General features: G+C 45.5%; 2 protein-coding genes across 2 annotated transcripts; one reads left to right on the forward strand and one right to left on the reverse strand.

Annotated features, from left to right (window-relative positions):
- Positions 1-3,376: 3,376 nt before the first annotated feature.
- LOC129595612 (syntaxin-1A-like) lies at positions 3,377-7,694 on the reverse strand. Its single transcript, XM_055492671.1, has 9 exons — positions 7,272-7,694; positions 6,897-7,153; positions 6,737-6,832; positions 6,226-6,325; positions 6,090-6,164; positions 5,753-5,826; positions 5,449-5,557; positions 5,118-5,191; positions 3,377-4,618 (listed from the first exon to the last, which is right to left on the reverse strand). Exons 2-9 carry the CDS (start codon positions 6,930-6,932, stop codon positions 4,340-4,342), a joined length of 843 nt encoding a protein of 280 aa, XP_055348646.1. The 5' UTR covers positions 6,933-7,153; positions 7,272-7,694; the 3' UTR covers positions 3,377-4,339.
- A 504-nt stretch (positions 7,695-8,198) lies between these two features.
- Positions 8,199-19,414, forward strand: LOC129595610 (probable histone-lysine N-methyltransferase lin-59). Its single transcript, XM_055492669.1, has 12 exons — positions 8,199-9,064; positions 9,551-10,224; positions 10,760-11,646; positions 13,418-13,522; positions 13,586-13,666; positions 14,138-14,710; positions 15,211-15,512; positions 15,578-15,958; positions 16,242-16,532; positions 17,048-17,628; positions 18,349-18,514; positions 18,797-19,414. Exons 1-12 carry the CDS (start codon positions 8,936-8,938, stop codon positions 18,908-18,910), a joined length of 4,284 nt encoding a protein of 1,427 aa, XP_055348644.1. The 5' UTR covers positions 8,199-8,935; the 3' UTR covers positions 18,911-19,414.
- Positions 19,415-19,421: the final 7 nt, after the last annotated feature.

The raw sequence follows: 19,421 nt of genomic DNA on the forward strand, positions 1-19,421 counted from the left end.
TGGTACTCGTGTAAGTACCTAACGTGGCCGTCGTCGTTGTCGGCACGTTTGACGTTGGCACATGTGGTGCTGCAGTCGATGTATTCCGTTCAGGTTCTGGACGGTGGGGCAGAGGCTGTTGCTGCGGGGGGAGTTCCGATGAGCGGGTTAGTTGTCACCACGCCCACGAAGAAGTTCTGTTCCTTCTTCTCCTCTTTGGGTTTAATGTCCCACAGGATATCTCGGACTGTTTGCGACGGTTCAAAGTGGAAATCCGCTGCCATCGAAGTCCTGTAGGATGGAGGCTCCGTCCTGGATTGTTCCAGGTGTTTCGTTTCCTCCTGAAGGCATCGTACCTCCGTATCCAAGTCGTCGGTATACGTGGTCATCTCGTCAATATATCGATTTAAGTCATCGATATATTTATCCGCGTCCAGACCGTAGTTGTACAGGTCGTTTTCGCGGACTTCCAAGTGTGCGATGCGATTCTGTTGCGCTTCGTACACCTTCTGGGCTTCTGCCAGGCTGTGTTCCAGCTGTGCTCGGAGTCTTTGTTCTTCCTTCAGCACATCATTTAGTCCGTAGACCTGGTCGGCCAATTGGGCGTTTGCTTGTTCCAGGTCGGTGGTAGCTCTACTTCGGTCGGGTGAGGCAGGTTGCTGGCCGTAGTGAGCCATTAGCTGTCGTCCTGCCCTGACCAGGAGAGTTTCCATCTCCCTTTCGAGTTGTTCGATTCGATATTTCTGCCGGTCGACCTCGTCGTCGGCCTGCTTGAGTTCGACAATGTATCTGTCGACCTCGTTCCGGTACACTTCGGCCTCTTCATTGGCCTGCTTCAACTGTTGGTGGAACGTCCCTGCTGCCAGTTCCGATTCGACCAAGGCTGTTTGTGTGTCAGCCAGGTCTTTTTTCCACGGTGGCAAGGCGTCTCTTCAGTTCGAAGACCGATTCCACTGACGTTGCAAGTGTACTCCGGAGTCGTTCGATCTCTTCGAAGTCGTACCGACATGGGTTGTCGGACCTCTTGAGATGACTCTCTAAGTGTTCGATGCGGCGCTGTTGCGCAGCAATGCCATTGTTGGCCTCAGCTAGTTCCTTCTCCCATCGCTTCCGTTCGAGCTTATGGGTGTCCTCCGATCGCGACATCTGATTTTCCGTGGAGTTAACGATTTGGTCGGCCAGGACGATTTGTGTTATCAAATCCTGGCATCGTTTCCGGAGTCGATCGATGTCTTCGATCTTTTCTGGGGGTGTGGATGCAATCCACTTCCGTGCCGTGTACTCAAGCGTGCTTGCTTGGTACCTGTGGTTACCCAAGTAGGGTGCCACTGGCGTTCGGAAGAATCCATCCCGGCTGCTGGGACGTGACACTTGTGTCGTGTCAAATACGTCGTCCATGGGTGGTGGTGTTCCACTACCCGAGTCGCCAAGTTCGAACATGAGTGGCGACCTCTTCTTTAGGTCGACAAGTCGACTTGTTGGCGACTTCACCTTCGGTTGAGTTTCTGTTGCTCGGGTCGACCTGCTTTCCGTTGGCGAAGGTCGACTTGACGGTGAGATGGCCTTTTCGTTAGGCATCGGTATGTTGGTTGGTGATCCAGCCGGGTGAGGTCCACTTCGTGGTGGGGCTTCGGTTTCTCCCGTTTTGGCCGGTAGTTTAGGCCACTGGATATCCATATCCGACCTTGTATCGACTGGCTTCTTTTCCAGGGAGGTCGGTTGTACTTGACCGACTTGCTGTTGTCCGACCTCTGAGGTCGGTGGAAGTGCCGACCTCAGTTCCGACTTGTGTTGTCGGACGAGGTCCGACCTCCATGGTCTGCCTTTGTTGACCGACCTTGGTCGGTGGAAGTAGTCCGACCTCAGTTCCGACTTGTGTTGTCGGGTGAGGTCCGACCTCAGCAGGTGGCTTCTGTTGACCAACCTCCTTGGTCGGTGGACTTCCATCCTTCTTGGTTGGCGAAATCCTCCCGACTTCTGTTGTCGGTTGGACTTGGCCAACTTCCTTGGTTGGTGATTGCTGTAGTCTTCTAACCTCAATTCCAACTTGTGTTGTCAGATGAGGTCCGTCCTCCGGTTGAGGATAACCGACCCCCGAGGTCGGTTTCCGTTGACCGTCCTTAGAGGTTGGTGAAGCCCTACCGACTTCTGTGGTCGGTTGGGCTTGACCGATTTCCGTTATCGGTTGCTTCTCTCCGACCTTCAAAGTCGGTGAAGTCGCTCTACCCGAGTTGGGCGATGTCGACCTCTTCACGTCATCCGTCTGGTTGGGTGATGTGTGTCCGGCGTCGGTGACTTTCGTAGTCGTTACCGACTCCTGAGCTTTCTGTGAGCTCAGTTGAAGTCCTTCTGTTGAGTCCGTAGAGGTCGGTACACCATGTGGGTGTTCCGCCTCGGCATGAGACAATGTGGTCTCAGCCTGCAGATGCTCCATTTCCCCCGGTCGGGTGGGACGGGGCTGCTAAGCCAGCTCGAGGCTCGAGGAACGTCTTGTCGTGGGCGTCCTCGAAGCTGTCATCGGACGTTGGGTTGGAATCGGCGAGGAGGATCCGCTCGTTGCGCTTCTCCCTTGCCTCGGCTGACTTCGTTGAGTCCGTTGATGACGGCTGACTTTTATCCTGACCGGAGTGCCGTAGTGCATACGGCGCGTTGGAGGTCAGGCGCCGCGAATAGTCCGTGTTGAACTTTCGGGCGTATTCGTTTTCCTTCGGGTTCGACATTGTTGTCGGGTCAGGTCGGTTCAAGTGGAACCAACGAGAGACTTGTACTGTTGTACAGTAAATTGAACTATCCCTTATGTGGGGATGTTCAATTGAATCAGGAACGTCTTTCGGTTCAGGAACTTCCTTGGGTCAGGATGGTCCGACTTGATGTTGTTGTTGTTGTGTTGATGTGTCTGTGTGTGACTCAGTACACAACGTTACAATACAGTACTATGGTACAGTACAGTATGATAAGGTACTACAGTAGAGTACGTCCTATACTACTGTGCTGACCAGTATGACGTCACAGGGCTAAGTGGTCTTGCACTTCACTGCCTACGTCACAGAATGCGAGCCGCGTGCAAAATTTAAAAAAACGATGATTCACGCCTATGTTAAGCTTATGGGAAGTTTCCCCTGCACGCTGATTGGCTAGCCTCAAAGTACTGAAAATCGAGCGTTCTGACGTCACAAGGAAATTCAAGAATTTTCGCGCTTATTTTCGCGGAAAAACAAGAATATTTTTAGGTCGATCAGAGATGTTTTCTGGTCGAAATTTTAATTTTAAGCCGTTAGAAATAATTTCTAGATTCTCAGAAATTTTTCTGACGGTGGAAAACCGTCAAAATGAAAAGCAAAGTGAATGACCGACCTCTGGTCAGTTACACAGAGTGGTCCGTTAGGTCGGTAAAGTAACTTTTTAGGTCGGTTTCTCCGACGAAAATTAAGTTTTTACCATCGAAAAATTATTTCTAGTTCTCAGAAATAAATTTCAGCCGTTAAGAATTAAGAATTATAGCTAGTTTCGACCTGTGTCGACCTGTAACCAGGACTTTACCGGTTCGTTACGGTGTCCGTGGAGGTCGGTGATCCGCCGTTGGGAGGTCGATTTCCGTTAGAGTTGCGGGTCGCCGTTCAAGGCGAAGGTCCCCGATTGTTGAGAGGCTCCTTCTGGGCGCTGCAGGCTACTGTCCGAGCCTGATCCGTCAGTTGGGATTGGGGAAGTTCCCGTTCGTCCGTCTGGGGCAGTCAGCCGAAGTGCTCTCCTTGTGTGGAAGAGCCAAAAGATAGGGCAAGCGAAGGTGGCAGGGATCGCTTTTGCGATCAACCTGTTGCTACCACAGTCGCTAGACAGCAAAGACCAGGTTGTAGCAGAGGCTGCGTTCGCAGTCAATCTGTTTCCAACCACGGGTTCTTCAAGGTTCTCCGCGAAATTATGCCTTTACCGTCTCCTCAAAGGATCCGGTGGACAGAAAACCAGACGATCTGCTTACCATGTGACAGGCAAGCACAGAGAGCTCACAGGTGACTTTATTGTACAAATAAAGTGGAGCAAATGCCGCGTGAATGCGGGGAAAAACACAACAAAGGCCAATGTCTGGCAGGAAAGTGAGCAGTCAAGTTGCTGCGAGCTAGTTCCAGAGCGTAATGAAATGTAGAGAAAGAAATGTGCTGGCGGCAACGGCGTCACGCTGTCCAGACACACGGAATGTGAGTGCGCAGACTGGACTCGTATCCAACGCGAGCGAATATACGCTGAGTCATACAGCGAGAGAGAGGAGCGAGAGAGCAAGTATGCTCAGTGAGTGCGCCCGCGGTGTATCCGCATAGGCGGAGAGTGCAGTGCAGCCACTCACGTACGTACAAGAGAGGGCGAATCAGCATGTGTGCAGTGATACGCATACGCAAAGTGGCGTATCTATCACGCAGGCTGTCGTGCCTCTAACACTATAATGATAATTAAATGAAACTGAAAACTCTACCAGCCTTTTTCCGCCTATACAGAACTGGAAACCAACCTGCTGTTCGACTAACATGGCCATATCGACAAACATATCCCGCAGCTCCTTAATATTGCTCTCCAGTTTAATAATGTCCTGGTGACGCGCTTCCACGTCGGCCAGGGCCTGTTTGGCTTGTTGGGATTCGGCCACAATCTACCGGCAAACAACACAACAATGTATTACGACTCAGGCGTGTTTTCCACGCACACTTGCTCAACCAACACAAATCAATTCACATTTCGGCAAACAGTGCAAACATGATCAGCATACACAGCACCGATCACTTGAACTTGCACTGCTGGACAACAGACTCGACACGACGAAGTACAGTTACAAATCAACGCTGAAGAGTCAACATTACGCCATGAACAAAGCCATAGCAAACAAAAGCAAATAGTCTATCTCATGGTGGCCGATAAAATCACATATCGATACTCATACACCTGTAAGGCTGTAACTGCATTGCTACATGATTCAGGGTAAAAAAAATCCCAATCCGCATCCACAAAACAATCAACCAACGATCAAAAGATCAAAGCAAGAAAGTGATTTAACAAAACAATTTGAATAAATTGCTCGAGTTACGTAGGAAAAAGTATTCTGATTAGCGTTCCAAAAAATGTTCACTCTGCCATAAGCGTAATTCACTTACTCCTTGGGTGAATATTTGAGGATCGCCACTCTCCAGCATCTCATCAATCTGATCATCCGCGGTCGGTCTTCCAGCTAATCCACAGATAAAACAAATTCAAGCACTTTATTTGGACCACACATAAATATCAGCGATGTCAAAAGATAATCACCACGAAAACTTCACTGACAGCTGTCGTAAACTACGGTTAAAATCTTGCAAATAGCACACAGAAAACTCCACACAATTTTCATTATGTTTTATATGCTATAAATCTGCACTCAGTCGTCGCCCGTTGTATTTCTAGTGGAACTACAAAGTTCCGCAACTTTTATTTCCAGTTTTAACCTACTTATTTCCAGCTGGCGCTTTATCCTTGTTTTACAGCGTTCTTTATAATCTGTCTGGGCTTTATTATAATCTGACATCACAGTTGTGAATCTCCTGGTCAAAGTGGCATGCTACAACAAATTAACAACGCCAATAAAACAATTTTACAATATAAAATCCCTAATAATACCGCAATCTCTAATAATGACCAGCTTCCAAGCAGGAAGCGAACAAGTAAAGTGTGAGCGTTACACAACATTTTTGAGCTAGATCAAAAATGAATAACAAAACCGAATATTTAAGCTATTATAGGACTGCCCTCTTACCTGGGTTTTTCTTATCCTGAGATCAGCTGATACGGCACCCGTTTGTTCTTCCCTCTCGATGGAGCTTTCCAAATCTGTAAAAGTAGAGCGAAAAAAATTACAAAAACCATCCCACCATGACTGCCTGACAAACTACACCCAGAGCCGATTTTTTCAAAGTAAGATCACTCTGTGCATTTTCACAAGCGTACAATCAACTATTCATATTACGAACAATTTACTATACATTCTGAATTATGCTCGTAGGAATGCAATGTGTTTTCAGCGAGAAACGAGGAAATGTGATTTCAAAATTAGCTCAATTACTAAAATAATAAAAAGAGCCAAAACAACTTACTTTTCAAATGGGTCCGCAGATTCCCTGCCGTATTTTTAATCTGCTCCATAAGCCGTTCCAGCTCATTTTTATCCCCTAAACAACGAAATAAGCCCATGATGCAAAAGAAATCAATAGTATTTTAAATTCCACCTACTTTCATCCGATGCCGGAGAGGATAAAATCAGATTGTGCTTCTGTTTGACTAAGCCAATATTCCTGTCAATGGAATCCAACTGGCCGTTCATCAGCTCCACCTAGAAGATAAAATCAACTTGTTCGTGAAACAAAGAAAACGTCTACTAGCAGTAAATCACACCACGCTGTTGTGTGTACGAAAACAATTCTCATGTGCACAATTTGCAAACTGGCATCGCGTTTGCCAAAAACAAAAAGAATTCAACAACACCACAGAAAAACATGGAGACAGTAAACGAAAGAAAACAATTGCATTGAATATCTGCATGCTATCACTCGGTACAGAAAAATTCAATTAAAATTCCAAAATACACAATTTTCAGCCCGAAATAAGGTGCAATGCAAATAAAGACTGCATGCAAAATCAGTCAAATGTTTTAAAAATAATTATTAGAAACGAATTTGCATTGGTTATGCAAAAGGCACATGATAAAAAATCATAACAAGAGAAAAAAATGTAAAGGACAAACCTCTTCAAAAAATTTATCCAAGGACCCTTGTACGCTCATCTCGATTTTAACTTCCCCTTTGGGCACCACATCGGGGTCATTTCGGTCGGCCGCCGTCTATTAAACGAAGAAAACCACTCCAGAAAACACCAAGGAAGAAGTCCCTCCGAGGATAATTTACCAGTTTCAGCGCCGTCAAGCGATCCTTGACAGGCATTTTCGCGGTGGAATGGAAGGTTGCGATGCTCCGCTGACGTCCAATCCGTCAGCGCCTATTCCATCACTCCGAAAGGGAAGGCAACAGACCTTCCTTTTCCGAAGGTCAATGGGATGGCAATGTGGGATAAATAGTACAGGGATGAAAAAATGGGAAGCTCCAGGAAGAAGACCAGCACGGATGTCAATCAGCTGTTGCTAAGATAGAATGACGTCTTCCACCTGCAAATCACCCAGATCTTCGCATCAAAAAAATTCGGAATTTTTTAAAAACATTTCCGCATTTTTTTCTGATAAATCAGATAGTCGGGGAAACAGTTTGAAGTTTTTTCTCGCTTACTCGATAAACTACTCGGTGGTTTCTCAATGGAGGTTTCGCGCAACATAATGATCCATCCAAAACAAGCCGAGCCAGTTTACACCACAACCACGCAACAATTAAAAGAGCGTGCAATCATCAATCAATTAGCCATCAAGTACAGACGGAGCAGGTAGAAAAAAAGAGATGACAAACTGACATTGGTCGCACACACACACACACGCTGGAGAACAAAAATGCAACACCAGACAAATCGGTCGCTAATCATGAAGCTTTACAAATCAATTCCGTTCCGCCTCTCTCTCTGTGCACCATGACTTGTGATGAGGATAACACGATAAATTATTGGTATCAATTGGTAAGTAAAAGATAGCGCGTCGGCAATAATCGCTTGAATGTAAGCGAGTTATGACCATGTTTCGTAATACACGACTGCGAGTTAAACAACTGAATGAGAGACAGCAGAAATATGAATATGAAACAGTGCATGATAAATATCGAGGGCAAGATAAACCCCGCTGATGGCGGCGGTACCCTGGTTCAGCCTCAAGCCTGCACTTAGGAGCTACGAGGCACACGGCCGACTGCGCCGAGTTGCATTACCGATACAATTGTTGTCAATGCGGCGCAACTGGCGGTTTTGTTGTACGTAATAATCCGGTTCACTCATCAGTCGTCGACACTTTGTATCTCGGCACGAATTGTCCCCATTTTGACATGCCAACAATGGCAACCTTTAAAACCTTTTAGAACATTCATTAGAAAATACAACAGCGCGGTAGCGATAAGCGGCCGAAAGGGAAGCCTAGCCTACCGTTTGTCGTCAGACGGTCGCTAATTGGCAATGAATAAGACTCTCCAAGGGGCGACTCCCAGTGGATCCCTGTATTCATTGCTTGTTAATTGGCCGAGCGCCATTTACAGGCGGTTTGAGTGAGTCAGTGCTGAGTTTGTTGTCCACACACTCTGACGCCTCTTGCTCTTCTGCCTCTCTCTCACCCACTCACAACTTCCATTCACCGTCTCATTTTTCGACTCGGTGTGTCCTGAGAGCCGTCGATTATCGTGATCGGATTCCGTTGATTAAGTAACTACCAAACTTGCGTGCCTTATTTGTGAAAAAACACTACTGCGCCGTCGCTAGTCTCCGCGCTTAACTTTTAGAACAATGTTTGGCGAACTCTGCTGCAGCCATGGTTTTTCTTCTGCTGTACTACTTTCCCCTGGATCTCTGTGATGCGGACTGTACCATGTGTTTTTAGATTGATTGCTATTCAATTTGGAGTTTTTAAGCGTTTTATCGTCTTATCATGTTGTAAATCGGATTTGGAAGTTTAATGGCATTGATTAACTATCCCTGATCGATGGACGAAGGAGCTTCGATCTTTTAATTTTTTATGCAATTTTAACCGGATGATTTTTTAATTTTAAATATTTTATCGTGTTTTTTACTGTTTGGATTGCATCCTGTGAGCGGGCATGTCGGATGTGAGCGCGCTCTCCAGGGTAGACGCGTCAAGATTGTTCTGACCTATTTTCCATTGTTTCTGTGGATGAATGGATGACTGCTCCATTTACATGCAGCTGATTGTGAGCCGATAACGTTAAATGTCCGATCGGATGTCCATCTGACTGTCTGCACTGTTACGCGAGGCAGTCGGCGCTCTGATTGTACCCACCAACTGATGTCTGCATCGTCCCCAGCGAAGGAATCCACTGCACAAAAGTCCAAAAGCAAATCGTCTGCGCCGATGAAAAATGGTGGATTAAAGGGAAAGCATAGTCGACAGACTGTTGCGGAGGTTGATCCCGAGGTAAGACGGGGTTAGAGGGAGAAATTCGCTCCAAGAACCCGAACTGCATCGGCTGAAAACTGGAAAAAATTGAATTATTTACTAATTTACATTCCGAAAATTTTTGATTTTTTTAATTCGGTATTTCTTATCCCGGGTATTTTTGGCTGATCTCCAGACAAGACGAAAGTGGAAGAGAAAAAAGCGCTCCAAGAACCTGAATTTTATCTGTTAACAACTGGAGAAAATTGAAAACTGAATTTTTTTAATTATTTGAAACACAAAAATTTTTTTCGAATTTTATACAGTTGGGTATTTTTGTTTTCCCCTGCATTTTTGATCGATCCCGAGGTAAGGCGAGCTAGAAAATCGTGCATTCTGGAAGAAAAAATGTGCTCCAAGAACCCGAATTGTATCTGTGCAAAATCGAAAACTTTAAATTATTTTTGGATTTTTTTAAAACTATGTTTGGGATGTTTTTGTTATAGCAGTTTCTCTGGTTTTTAGGTTGTAAATAATGCTAAAGATCTTAAACCCCGACCTCCGGAGGCGCCCGTGGATGTCCGCGCCCCCGCGTGGCCCACCAGCGAGGATCCCTTAAAGATGTCCCCCAGCAAGGGCAAACCCCCGAAGTCCGCGGAGAAGCTGGTCAACGGCGGCGGCCTCGTGAATGGAAATGTGGGGAAAGCGCACAACCTCTTCTTTCCCCCCGCCTTTGCCCCCTTTCCCTCCGCCGCCTTCCCGCGCGGTCCCTCGCTCCTGGCGGGACCGTCCGAGCCCCACCGGAAGCGCAGCACCCCCGCGGAAGACAACGAGATTCAGAATAAAATATCGGCTATCATCGCCGCGGCGCCTACATTACGACCGGGCAAGAAGAAGGACTCGGGGACGGTTCTCCCGCCGCCGCCTCTCGTCCCGCCGGTACTGCCGCCCCGGGTGGAGGAGGTGTCGAAGAATGCGTCGCCGCGCAAGGACACCGGGAAGGGAAAGAGTGGAATGCCGCCCATCATGCCTAAAGAATCCCGGGAGGCGGCATCGCCCGCCAAGACCGGGAAGGGAAAACGCGGCACGGTACCGCCGCCGCTGCTGAGCGATCCGATGGCGCAGTTTGTGGCCGGAGCGCCGTTTAATCTTGCTGCTTCCACGCCATTCCTGCTTCCAGGAAATGCTTTATTGCAAAAGTAAGAAAAAACAAATATTTTGTTGGTTTTATTGAACTGTTATGAACTTATGGGTAATTTATGATGGTTTGTTAAATGTAGGGAAGCTTTGGCATGACGTATTTTTCTAGTTTTTTCAACAACTTTTTGTTTCGAATAACTAGAATAAGATAAGCAGATATTAGAAGATCCCAGATTTGAGTTCATCTGAGTGCCGAAATTTGAGTTGTAGACTTTTAGTCCAGTTGCAGAAGAACTCTGTAACTGATCCAAAAATTTCCAGTTGATATAGATGTAATCGTGCAGACGTGCGCTAAGCGCAGCGTGTTGGTGTATGCAAGGATTGATTAAACTGTGAAGTTCTACAAATGAACCGCAGATACAGTTTATCAAGATTTCGACCGCACTCAGCCCTGCCAAGAATCAGTGCATTAGTCGCAGTGATCCTTTTTATCGTATCAGGACCACTTCTGATCATCGATTCACGGTGCAGATAACCGAGATAATAATTATTGATGTTGTTGGTGATTACTTAATTTATTGTGGTATTTTACAGTTTGATTATGCCCTCGAATATCCTCCTCAACGCCACCGGTCTTCCACCCAACGCGATGTCACCGGTCTTGTCCCCGACCACAACCCCCAGTTTATTCCTGATCCCGACCAAACCCGAGCCTCCTCTTCCGGTGAAGAACTTCAAAAGCTTTAAGAAACAAAAAAAATCAGAGCCCGGCAAACCCGAGAAGGCGCAGCTGCGCACCCCGGAACCATCGGGGCTCCCAGCGACATCCCTCGTCGCCACCTCGAAGTCGTCTTCCTTGGAGCCGGATCTGGACCAACTGCTGTCCAGTGTGCAGAGCAAAATCAGCGAATTCGGAACACTCTCGCGGCATGCCACCCTCTTCCCCGCCGGTAGTTCCACACTGCCCGTCTCCCCGCCGCTCCCACCCGTCTCCACGGCCTCCCTGCCCAGTTTCGGGACGTTCACGACGAAGAACAGCGAGGCGGTGGGCTTTGGCGCCCTGACCACACCGGCCCTGGGCGCCGTGACGTTCGCCAGTCTGGCGTCCGTCTCTGGGCCGCTGCTGCCGGTGTCGACGCTGATTGACACCGGGGTCCGATCGCCGATGGTCCCGTTGGTGGAAGAGGAGAGTGCGATCAGTGTGGAGGTGTGTGCGCCGGTTGATCCGAAAATCGTTAGACGGAATGTGCGTTTGATGAGGAAGAAGGTGGCGCTGATTGATCGGGCGCTGTGGGAAGATGTCGAGGGGTTGACGGGGCAGGTGGAGAAGATGGAGCTGAGTCCGGAGGGTGCGCGAAAGGGTCGGGAAGTGGCCCGCCGGGAGGGGCAGGTGTCTGTTTTGCCGTTTAAGAAGAGGCTGTACAAGAGTGTGCCCTCCCCGAAACCCAACGATGCCAACAGTCGGAATGTCTTTCAAACAGGTTGGTTGCGATGTTGAAAAATTGATGCATAAAATGCGGTACATACACATTTTACAGTTTACTCACTACACTAATATAGTATTACAGCAACTGGTATTGCAGTTTTGAAAGTGCAATACTGATAAGTTTAATACGTTCTTGTATTAATTCGCTGATAAATTAGTACAATAAATGATAACCTCATGAAAAATGTATAAGGCATATGAGGTACGGTAGGAATCGCTGTAGCCAATGAATAACGAGACTACGAGAGACGAGACCGGAAGTTCGAGCTTTTACTTGTTACGGTTGAAGTAAAAGGCATCAATCGCAGTACTAGTATCAGCTGTTAAGCTACTATTTCGTAATTTAGTTCTTATCTAATTATTGCTAAGGCCCAAGTGCGTAGATATAAAGTGATAACAAATTTGCTGGGTTCACTTGGGTTGCTAAGTGATTTAGTTGGCTGGGATTTGCTGCTCCTAATAACACGTACGTATGCTCTGACGATTTTTGGCCGAGTGTTGGTTCCGGTGACCCGCCGATGTCGTTCGTCTGTGTGATTTTGTAGAAAATCTGAACCGTAGTATTGAACAATGATTTCGTCGTGCTGTACTTCGCAATTCTCCATTTTTCTGTAGTTTCGCTAGATGTAAACATTGTGTAATGCCGTAATACATACTTGCTTTGTACTTTTACGTTTTGTAATAGCGCTACAGTTTTTTCATACGACTGCACTAAAAAGTTGTATATTGTGCGTTTTTATACTGTAATTAATTATGACTCTCAAAATCATGTTGGCTTTGCCCGGTGCAGGTACGTACAGTACTTTGAACTTTCCGTACACGCTACCGGTACGTAGTGTTTTATTTTTTGAAGTGAAAATCTTTTGGCAGTTCTGTCACATTCCGTGTACAGTGTACTTGTAAGCTGCACCGGCACGTACTTGCCGCAAATTGCTGAATTCTGTCTATTTCTTAATTATTGTAAGTTATTATGTCAGTCGCGTTATGTAAAAATTAATCTATTCACTATCTGTCGTACTAATAATATTTACTTAATTACTGAAGAGTGAAGTACTTATTAGAACCGCTGTTATTCAATCAAAACTAACGGAAGTTTTAAAGGCGTTTCAAAGGATACGAATCGTGTTATACGGTATTTTTTATTCTTACCGATACAACGGTACATGATTACTATTTACTTCGTATGCACTTGCAGTTAAAGAAAATTTTTTTCGTTTTACGCACGTTTGGGACGTTTTGGTCTGAACTCTGCACCACTCTGTAGCGTGCACTGTGCAGCAGGCTGGTGACGTCACGCTTGCATTGGCTTTGGCAGGGTTGCAAATGCACAGTGCGCCGTATTGCAGCGTAAACCATAAAGCATACGTACCTCGAGGCCTTGAAATTGGTGTTGGTGTTTTTCGTTTGTCTGTTAAATATTTCGACTTTTAGATCTGAACACACGTTAACTTGTGTAACTGTTTGCACAGTTGCTTTCTGACTTTAGTGTTGCATTATTATAAAAATGTATTTGCGATTGCTGTATTTGTTGGAAAGTGCACAGTACTTGACAACAACTGGCAATGAGTGGACCGAACATTTTCATTTGCTAAAATCGTTTTATGACTGACATCGTTATGACTGCTATCGTACAATGCCCAAGCAGTGTTTATCGGAAGACGACATCCTGTCGCATCTCCCGTGTGCAGTGTATCTGCCCACGTCCATCTTCTACCGTCATAAGCAGAAGCAGTTGGCAGTGTGCTCTAATCTTACCACTTCCACAGGGAGCAAGAAAGCCACTTCAAACAGTGTCTCGACACCATCGAGTAGTCCCCCGAAGAATGCTGCGAAGACCAAAGAGACGCCGCCGTTGGCCACTATTTCCACGGGTATGCAACGCAGAAATGCGCGTCTCTTGCAGGGGGGAAACAGGTCCATGTTGTGCTTTGCAGACACGGAGAAAACGGCCCTGACGGGATCGGGAATCGCTCCGAAGAGCGTCCGCAAACCTCGTAAGACCAAAGCCAGTGCTGGTAAGGGGTAGCAAACTGTAAAAAATACTTGAAAATCCTTACCTACTTCTTATGAAAATAATAATAAGTAAATTCAATAGCATATTAATAAAACAAGAACACTAAAAATTTATAACCTAATTCATGGAAAAATAATTTAAGTACGGTACTACTATTCTTGATTACTGTAATTCTGCTACTCGTACTGAATTTATAAATTACAATCAGTTATGTCCATTATTCATAATAATTCATAAATTAATAACATAATAAGAATTTGCCAACGTTCTTAACATGATTTACAATAAAACAGTAATACATAAAAAATTATCAAAATTATTAACAACGGTAATAAATGATTGTAATAATTACAATCATTTATTATTTTATTTATAAATTATTTAAAAATTCAGTAGCAGAATAATCACGTAACGTAATTCGGGATAACTCATAAATACATATTTGATTGTGATGGTATTGCGGGATTTGCAGCGCAATCCGTACCCGAAGAGAACTTGCTGGTCCCCCGAGACTCTCCCTCCACCTCCCGCGCCTCCACATCCGCGCTCTCGTTGAAAGTCGTTCTGCGGAAGCCGCGCCTCGACGTCCCGGAGGATTCCCCGTCCCACTCCCCCTTGAGCACCGTCTCGGTGTCGCCGCCCGCCAGTGTCCTGCCCAGCGGTCGGAAGCGTCCAGCCGAGGGTGGATCCGGCGGACCGGGTCTGAAACGCCGCACCTCCTCCGTGATGATTGCCGAGTTAGGGGAGGATCGCTTCAACATGACGAAGAACATCTACGCCAGCGTTAGTCTGGCGAAACCCAAGAAGGAGGTGAAGGATTTGGGGGTGTGCCAGTGCTCGATGCCGCGGATACCCGGGGAGAAGGGCTGCGGGGAGACGTGTATGAACCGGCTGCTGTTTATTGAGTGTGATCCGGTGTCGTGCCCGACGGGCGAGCGCTGTTCCAATCAGGGGATTAGGAACGGGGAGTTTGTGAAGGATCTGGAGGTGTTCGATACGGAGAACAAGGGCCGAGGAGTGCGGACCCGCTCGCACATTAAAGCTGGTACGTAAAAAACTGAAATAAATTCCGAATTGCTACTCCTTTTTTGTGCCGGTGAATTTCGCTTGTTTTATGGAGCAGTTAACCCATATTTTAATTTAGTATCTCCCAGAATCCGTTCAAAAATGTGGTTGATCATCAACAGGCAGTTAATAGATCGTAGTCGAAGTACTATTTTGCCTACTCGTATTTCAGATCGAACCTCCAATAAAAACTTTAGCAACAGTTTACTTATCAAACTTCAAAACAACCAGAATTGCAAACTCAAAATAATCACAAAAAGTTATCGATAATCAGCAATGTATGAAAGCGTTGCTGACGTATTAAAAGCGCTTTTACAGAAAAAGCATAGCTCGTACGCGAAATTCGTCCTTCATAAAAATAGTGCACGCTACAGATGCAATAACTAAGCTATCTGCATTCTAAAGTACAACCGGAGTACGTCAAAACGGTCGGGGATAATTGCAGATTTAATTCAGTTCTGTTATTCTTTATGGTTATAGGTACACTGGTGTGTGAATACCGCGGTGAAGTGATTTCAGTGGAAAAGTTCAACACCCGAATGAGCAAAGAATACAAGGAATCGCCACACCATTATTGTCTGAAGCTGGATGGGAACACCGTGATTGATGCGTACCAGTGCGGAAGTCTGGCGCGCTACATCAACCATTCGTGTGCGCCGAATTGTCACGTGGAGAAATGGACCGTCGATGGACAGCACCGGATGATCATCATCGCTTTCAAGGACGTTGCGGCTGGGGAAGAGATCACTTATGATTACAACTTTGACAACTACAGTCGCCAGGTACAGATTATTTTGGTGGTGTGAAAAAATTGTTATTTTAATTCACGCATCACGTATTTTTATAGCAAAAGTGTTATTGTGGAGCCAAATCGTGTCGCGGCATAATCGGCAGTAAAAAGCAGAAACTCAACGGTTTATTGATGATGAAGAAGGCCACGACCGCGGACGTCGTCAATGGTCTGGATCGGGCCATGTCCGAGCGCTCGGATGTTTCGTCCCGGTCCGGAACGATCCTGACGTCACCGCCATCCATCGGTGTAATATCCAGGCCGGAGAAAACGGTCTGCATCCAGCGACGTTTATTGTTAGTACGGAATACGCGGAACACGATAAAAACGGGGACACAACGTGGGAGGGTGTACGATAGTGGCGATATGGATGTGCGTATGCCGCGTCCACCGTGGCAGAAGACGTTGGAATACGTAAAACCCGGTTCAAGACGCTCGGTAGGTTTCCGGTTTTTTCGTCTGATTTTTGTTGATATTTATTTTTTTCTTCGCAACTAAGCCGCGTGCTGTGACTTGTGAATTTATTTAACGAATTTCGTATTGAACTGGTTTACTGGATTTCTAGCTACAGCTTCTTTTCAGTTATTCAATTTTTATTACGTCTTTTTTATTTCTTCGGTATGATTTCATTTTATGTTTACTGATTTTTCTGTTAATATTCTTTTAAACAGCCGCTTGTTTTGATCTATTTCGGTTTATTAGAATGTTTGTCTGTTTGCAGCAAAAGCCGCCAATTCTTCCCAGCGCTCCGTACTTCTTGCAGACCGTCAAGCAGGCTGTGGAGAGCGACGCGGAGAGGAACAGTCTGCCTTTGGAATCTCCTACCAGCACCGACGGCTTCTTTGTGCCGCAGAATGAACACTTTCCCGCCAGTCATTTTCAGCCGGTTCACTGGGAGCCCAGTCAGGAGGATGTGTCTATGTTCACCCGGGAGTATCACGAGCAAGTGATCCGGTGCGCGTGCAATGGATTTCTCGATGAAGGCCATCAGATCGAGTGTGAATTTTGCAAGGTAATGAATGGGCTTCCAAAATCGCTGCCTGTTTTTAGCATAGTTTGCAGTAGAAAAAAAACTTAATTCTCTGTAATAAGATCTAAAGCGCCTAAGCTTACAAAAGGACTTGCACTTCTAAAAAGTTATGGAGACGCAGTTTTTGTGCCTATAAACAGGTAGTTGGCGTTTGGTTGGCGGATTTACTTACTAAAAAATAGAATTGGCTGTTGGGATAGAGTTCTTGTTTGCAATCGTAGAGAAATGGCGCATTTTCAACCTTGCATACTTCTGTACGTTCTGCTTATAATTCGGGATTTTGAACATTCCAATTTACGGGATATTATCCATAATACGACCAGTTTAATATCTAAACGCTTTCTGGAAAATGCGAAAAACTTTTGCCAGAGAAGTGCAGATTTGACAAGTGTAATTTCCATTTTGGAATAATTGGTATAGACATTAGATATTTTGGGCGTCGCATTCTCCAATGGTTTCTCGTAAATTTTCCGCATACATTGTGACTGATTTTGCAGTGCTGGCAGCATACCGAATGTATGGGTCTAATCGCCAAGAATCTCAACGAGTTCACATACCAGTGCGAACGCTGCTCCCCGCGTCCCATCCCCCGCGAAATCCCGCAGAACCTCCCGCACAGCAGCAATCCCGACAACCTCGATCTCTACGTCTCCCTGATGGTGCCCAACATTCAGGACTTCCAGCTGCGGGTGGGTGACTGTGTGTACCTCACCCCGAACCGGCGGCCGCCGCCCTCGCGGGACACCGTGTACAATCTGCGGGAATTGGATCTGCTGCGCATTGATAAGATGTTCGTGGATGCGGATGGCACGAAGCGGGCGTACGGGCAGCCGTTTCTCTGGCCGCATGAGACCATTCACGAAGCGACGCGGTCCTTCTACAAAAACGAGTTGATTTATGCGCCGGCCTTCGCCGAGTCGGTGGCGCTGGAGGCGGTGCTGGGGAGGTTCTGTGTTATGGAGTCGCAGTTGTTCGTCAAGGGGAAGCCACGGGAATTCCCCCTGGAGCACTGCTATATCTGTGAATGGAAGTACCATAAGACGACAAATATCTTCTCGCGGATTATGCTGAAGGATAGGTAAAGCATACAGCAGTGTATTCGTGTTGCGATAGTTGTATCAAGTCGAAATAAAAAATAAAAGATAGTTAAAATTGTAAATCAAATGTTATCGAGCGACGTGATAATTTAAAAATTGAAAATAACTGTGAAGCTATTGGTGAATGTGAATTGTGGATGGGTAGTATGACGGTGTAAATTTGTAGGTACGAAGCAGTAGTAGCTGCAGTACTGTATTAGTTTTTGTTTCTGCAGGAGGTTTGCTTTCTCTTTAGTCTACAATTAATATTATTAGGATTTAATTTCCGGTTGATGCTAGCTTTGGGAGTGCTTCTCACTCCGAAATTGTTTATTAAGATTATATGTTTACTAGCCAGTGAAGATTATCAACTTAACTCGCATAATTTTTGGGCCGCCAGTGTTTTTTTCCGAAATAGTTCTTGATTATTGTGGCGGTTTCGTAGTCTGTACTAATAATACGGATGAAAACCGTAGTGTAATGAGTAGTTGACTGGTTTGGTGTGATATATAATGCCGCTCATTTTCCCGGGCGCCGTCTGCTGTACAAGAGAAAACATCATATATATTTTTTGCGTTACATTTTCCGGCTACTCGCTCTATGTATGCCGCTCTATGTAAGCCGAACGTATGCCGTTTGAGAAGCCCACAGATGTTTAATTAAATTCGTCAAATTAGCACCGGATTTTTTGTGGTTGATATTGATTGTGAATGCAATTGCAGGGTCCCGATGAACATGAACAAATTCTACTTTGAAACGTACACCGAGCGGCTGAGCCTGAAGAAAAACTACAGACCTCATAAGGTGCCCGTGCTGAAAAAGAAATTGAAGGCCGATGCTGCCAAAAGGAAACAAGAAGACGATTCGCGGCGGATATCGGATCTTATGGTACGTTTAGGTTTCTGTGAATCAATGTTATGCCAGTACACTACGATTTCTGCATGGTACACCAAAAAACTTAGTCTTAGAAATTTAAATATCGAGCGACGTGATGATTTGGAAATTGAAACAACTGAATCTTAGCATGCGAGCTATCAAGATAAAAACTAAAAGAAAAATTATGGGGAATGTAGAGAATTTCGGTGTGGTGAGGTAAATTTAACAATATTAGACAAAAATAATATTAATAATTTTTATTATCAAAGAATATGATTTTTGCTCTTTTTGCAGAAGGAAAGGTGTGAGAATATCCAGAAAATTACAACCAAGCTGATACAGAACAGTACGCACAGATCGGGAATAACCGTCAAACAAGGAAACCGTGGACGTTCCAAGGCGGATTAATACGATGTGTTGGCCTTTGAAGTGGTCTCTGCTCATTTGACTGGTCGCCTGCCTATTGCAGCTGTATTGGGTCTTTTCCGGGGGAAACTCTTCCAGATTTCCGGGGACACTGCGGGACATTTTTGACATTGTACATTTTGGATGGAGAAAAAGGCAGTTTATACAGGCTCTTGTTGTTTGCCCGTTATAGTATTTGTATCACGTTTCCTCTGCAGTAATCTTCATCAGACGTATCAGGGAGAATTTATATTACGTTTACAGGGGGTATTATTTTTTGGTGGTTTTATGAAGGTAGCTATACAGAAATTTTTCTTTTTGTTTTTTAAACGAAGTTTTAAGATTTTACTTTTTCCGTGTGGCATATGTGTGTCGTGTCTTTTCTAAATTTATTTATTTTTTATGTTTATTTTCTTTCCCGTGTGTGTTCTTTTAAAATACCCGTCGTTCGTTGATGTACATAAACTGAATCGGAATGATACTTGTGCTAATAAAAATTAAAGTTGACAGATTG

This window comes from Paramacrobiotus metropolitanus, unplaced genomic scaffold (genome assembly GCF_019649055.1).
Source record: "Paramacrobiotus metropolitanus isolate TYO unplaced genomic scaffold, Prichtersi_v1.0 Parri_scaffold0000080, whole genome shotgun sequence".
NCBI classification, from domain to species: Eukaryota; Metazoa; Tardigrada; class Eutardigrada; order Parachela; family Macrobiotidae; genus Paramacrobiotus; species Paramacrobiotus metropolitanus.

What these genes read in the sequence shown, in the direction of transcription:
- LOC129595612 (XM_055492671.1), bottom strand. Translation starts at nt 6,932, where the DNA reads ATGCCTGTCAAGGATCGCTTGACGGCGCTGAAACTG. An exon ending in TCTGCGGACCCATTTGAAAA is followed by an intron (nt 5,827 to 6,089) that starts GTAAGTTGTTTT and finishes CTACTTTTACAG; the next exon opens with ATTTGGAAAGCTCCATCGAG. An exon ending in AAAGCGCCAGCTGGAAATAA is followed by an intron (nt 5,192 to 5,448) that starts GTAGGTTAAAAC and finishes TCTGTGGATTAG; the next exon opens with CTGGAAGACCGACCGCGGAT.
- LOC129595610 (XM_055492669.1), top strand. Translation starts at nt 8,936, where the DNA reads ATGTCTGCATCGTCCCCAGCGAAGGAATCCACTGCACAAAAGTCCAAA. An exon ending in TAAGACCAAAGCCAGTGCTG is followed by an intron (nt 13,667 to 14,137) that starts GTAAGGGGTAGC and finishes CGGGATTTGCAG; the next exon opens with CGCAATCCGTACCCGAAGAG. An exon ending in CGGATTATGCTGAAGGATAG is followed by an intron (nt 17,629 to 18,348) that starts GTAAAGCATACA and finishes ATGCAATTGCAG; the next exon opens with GGTCCCGATGAACATGAACA.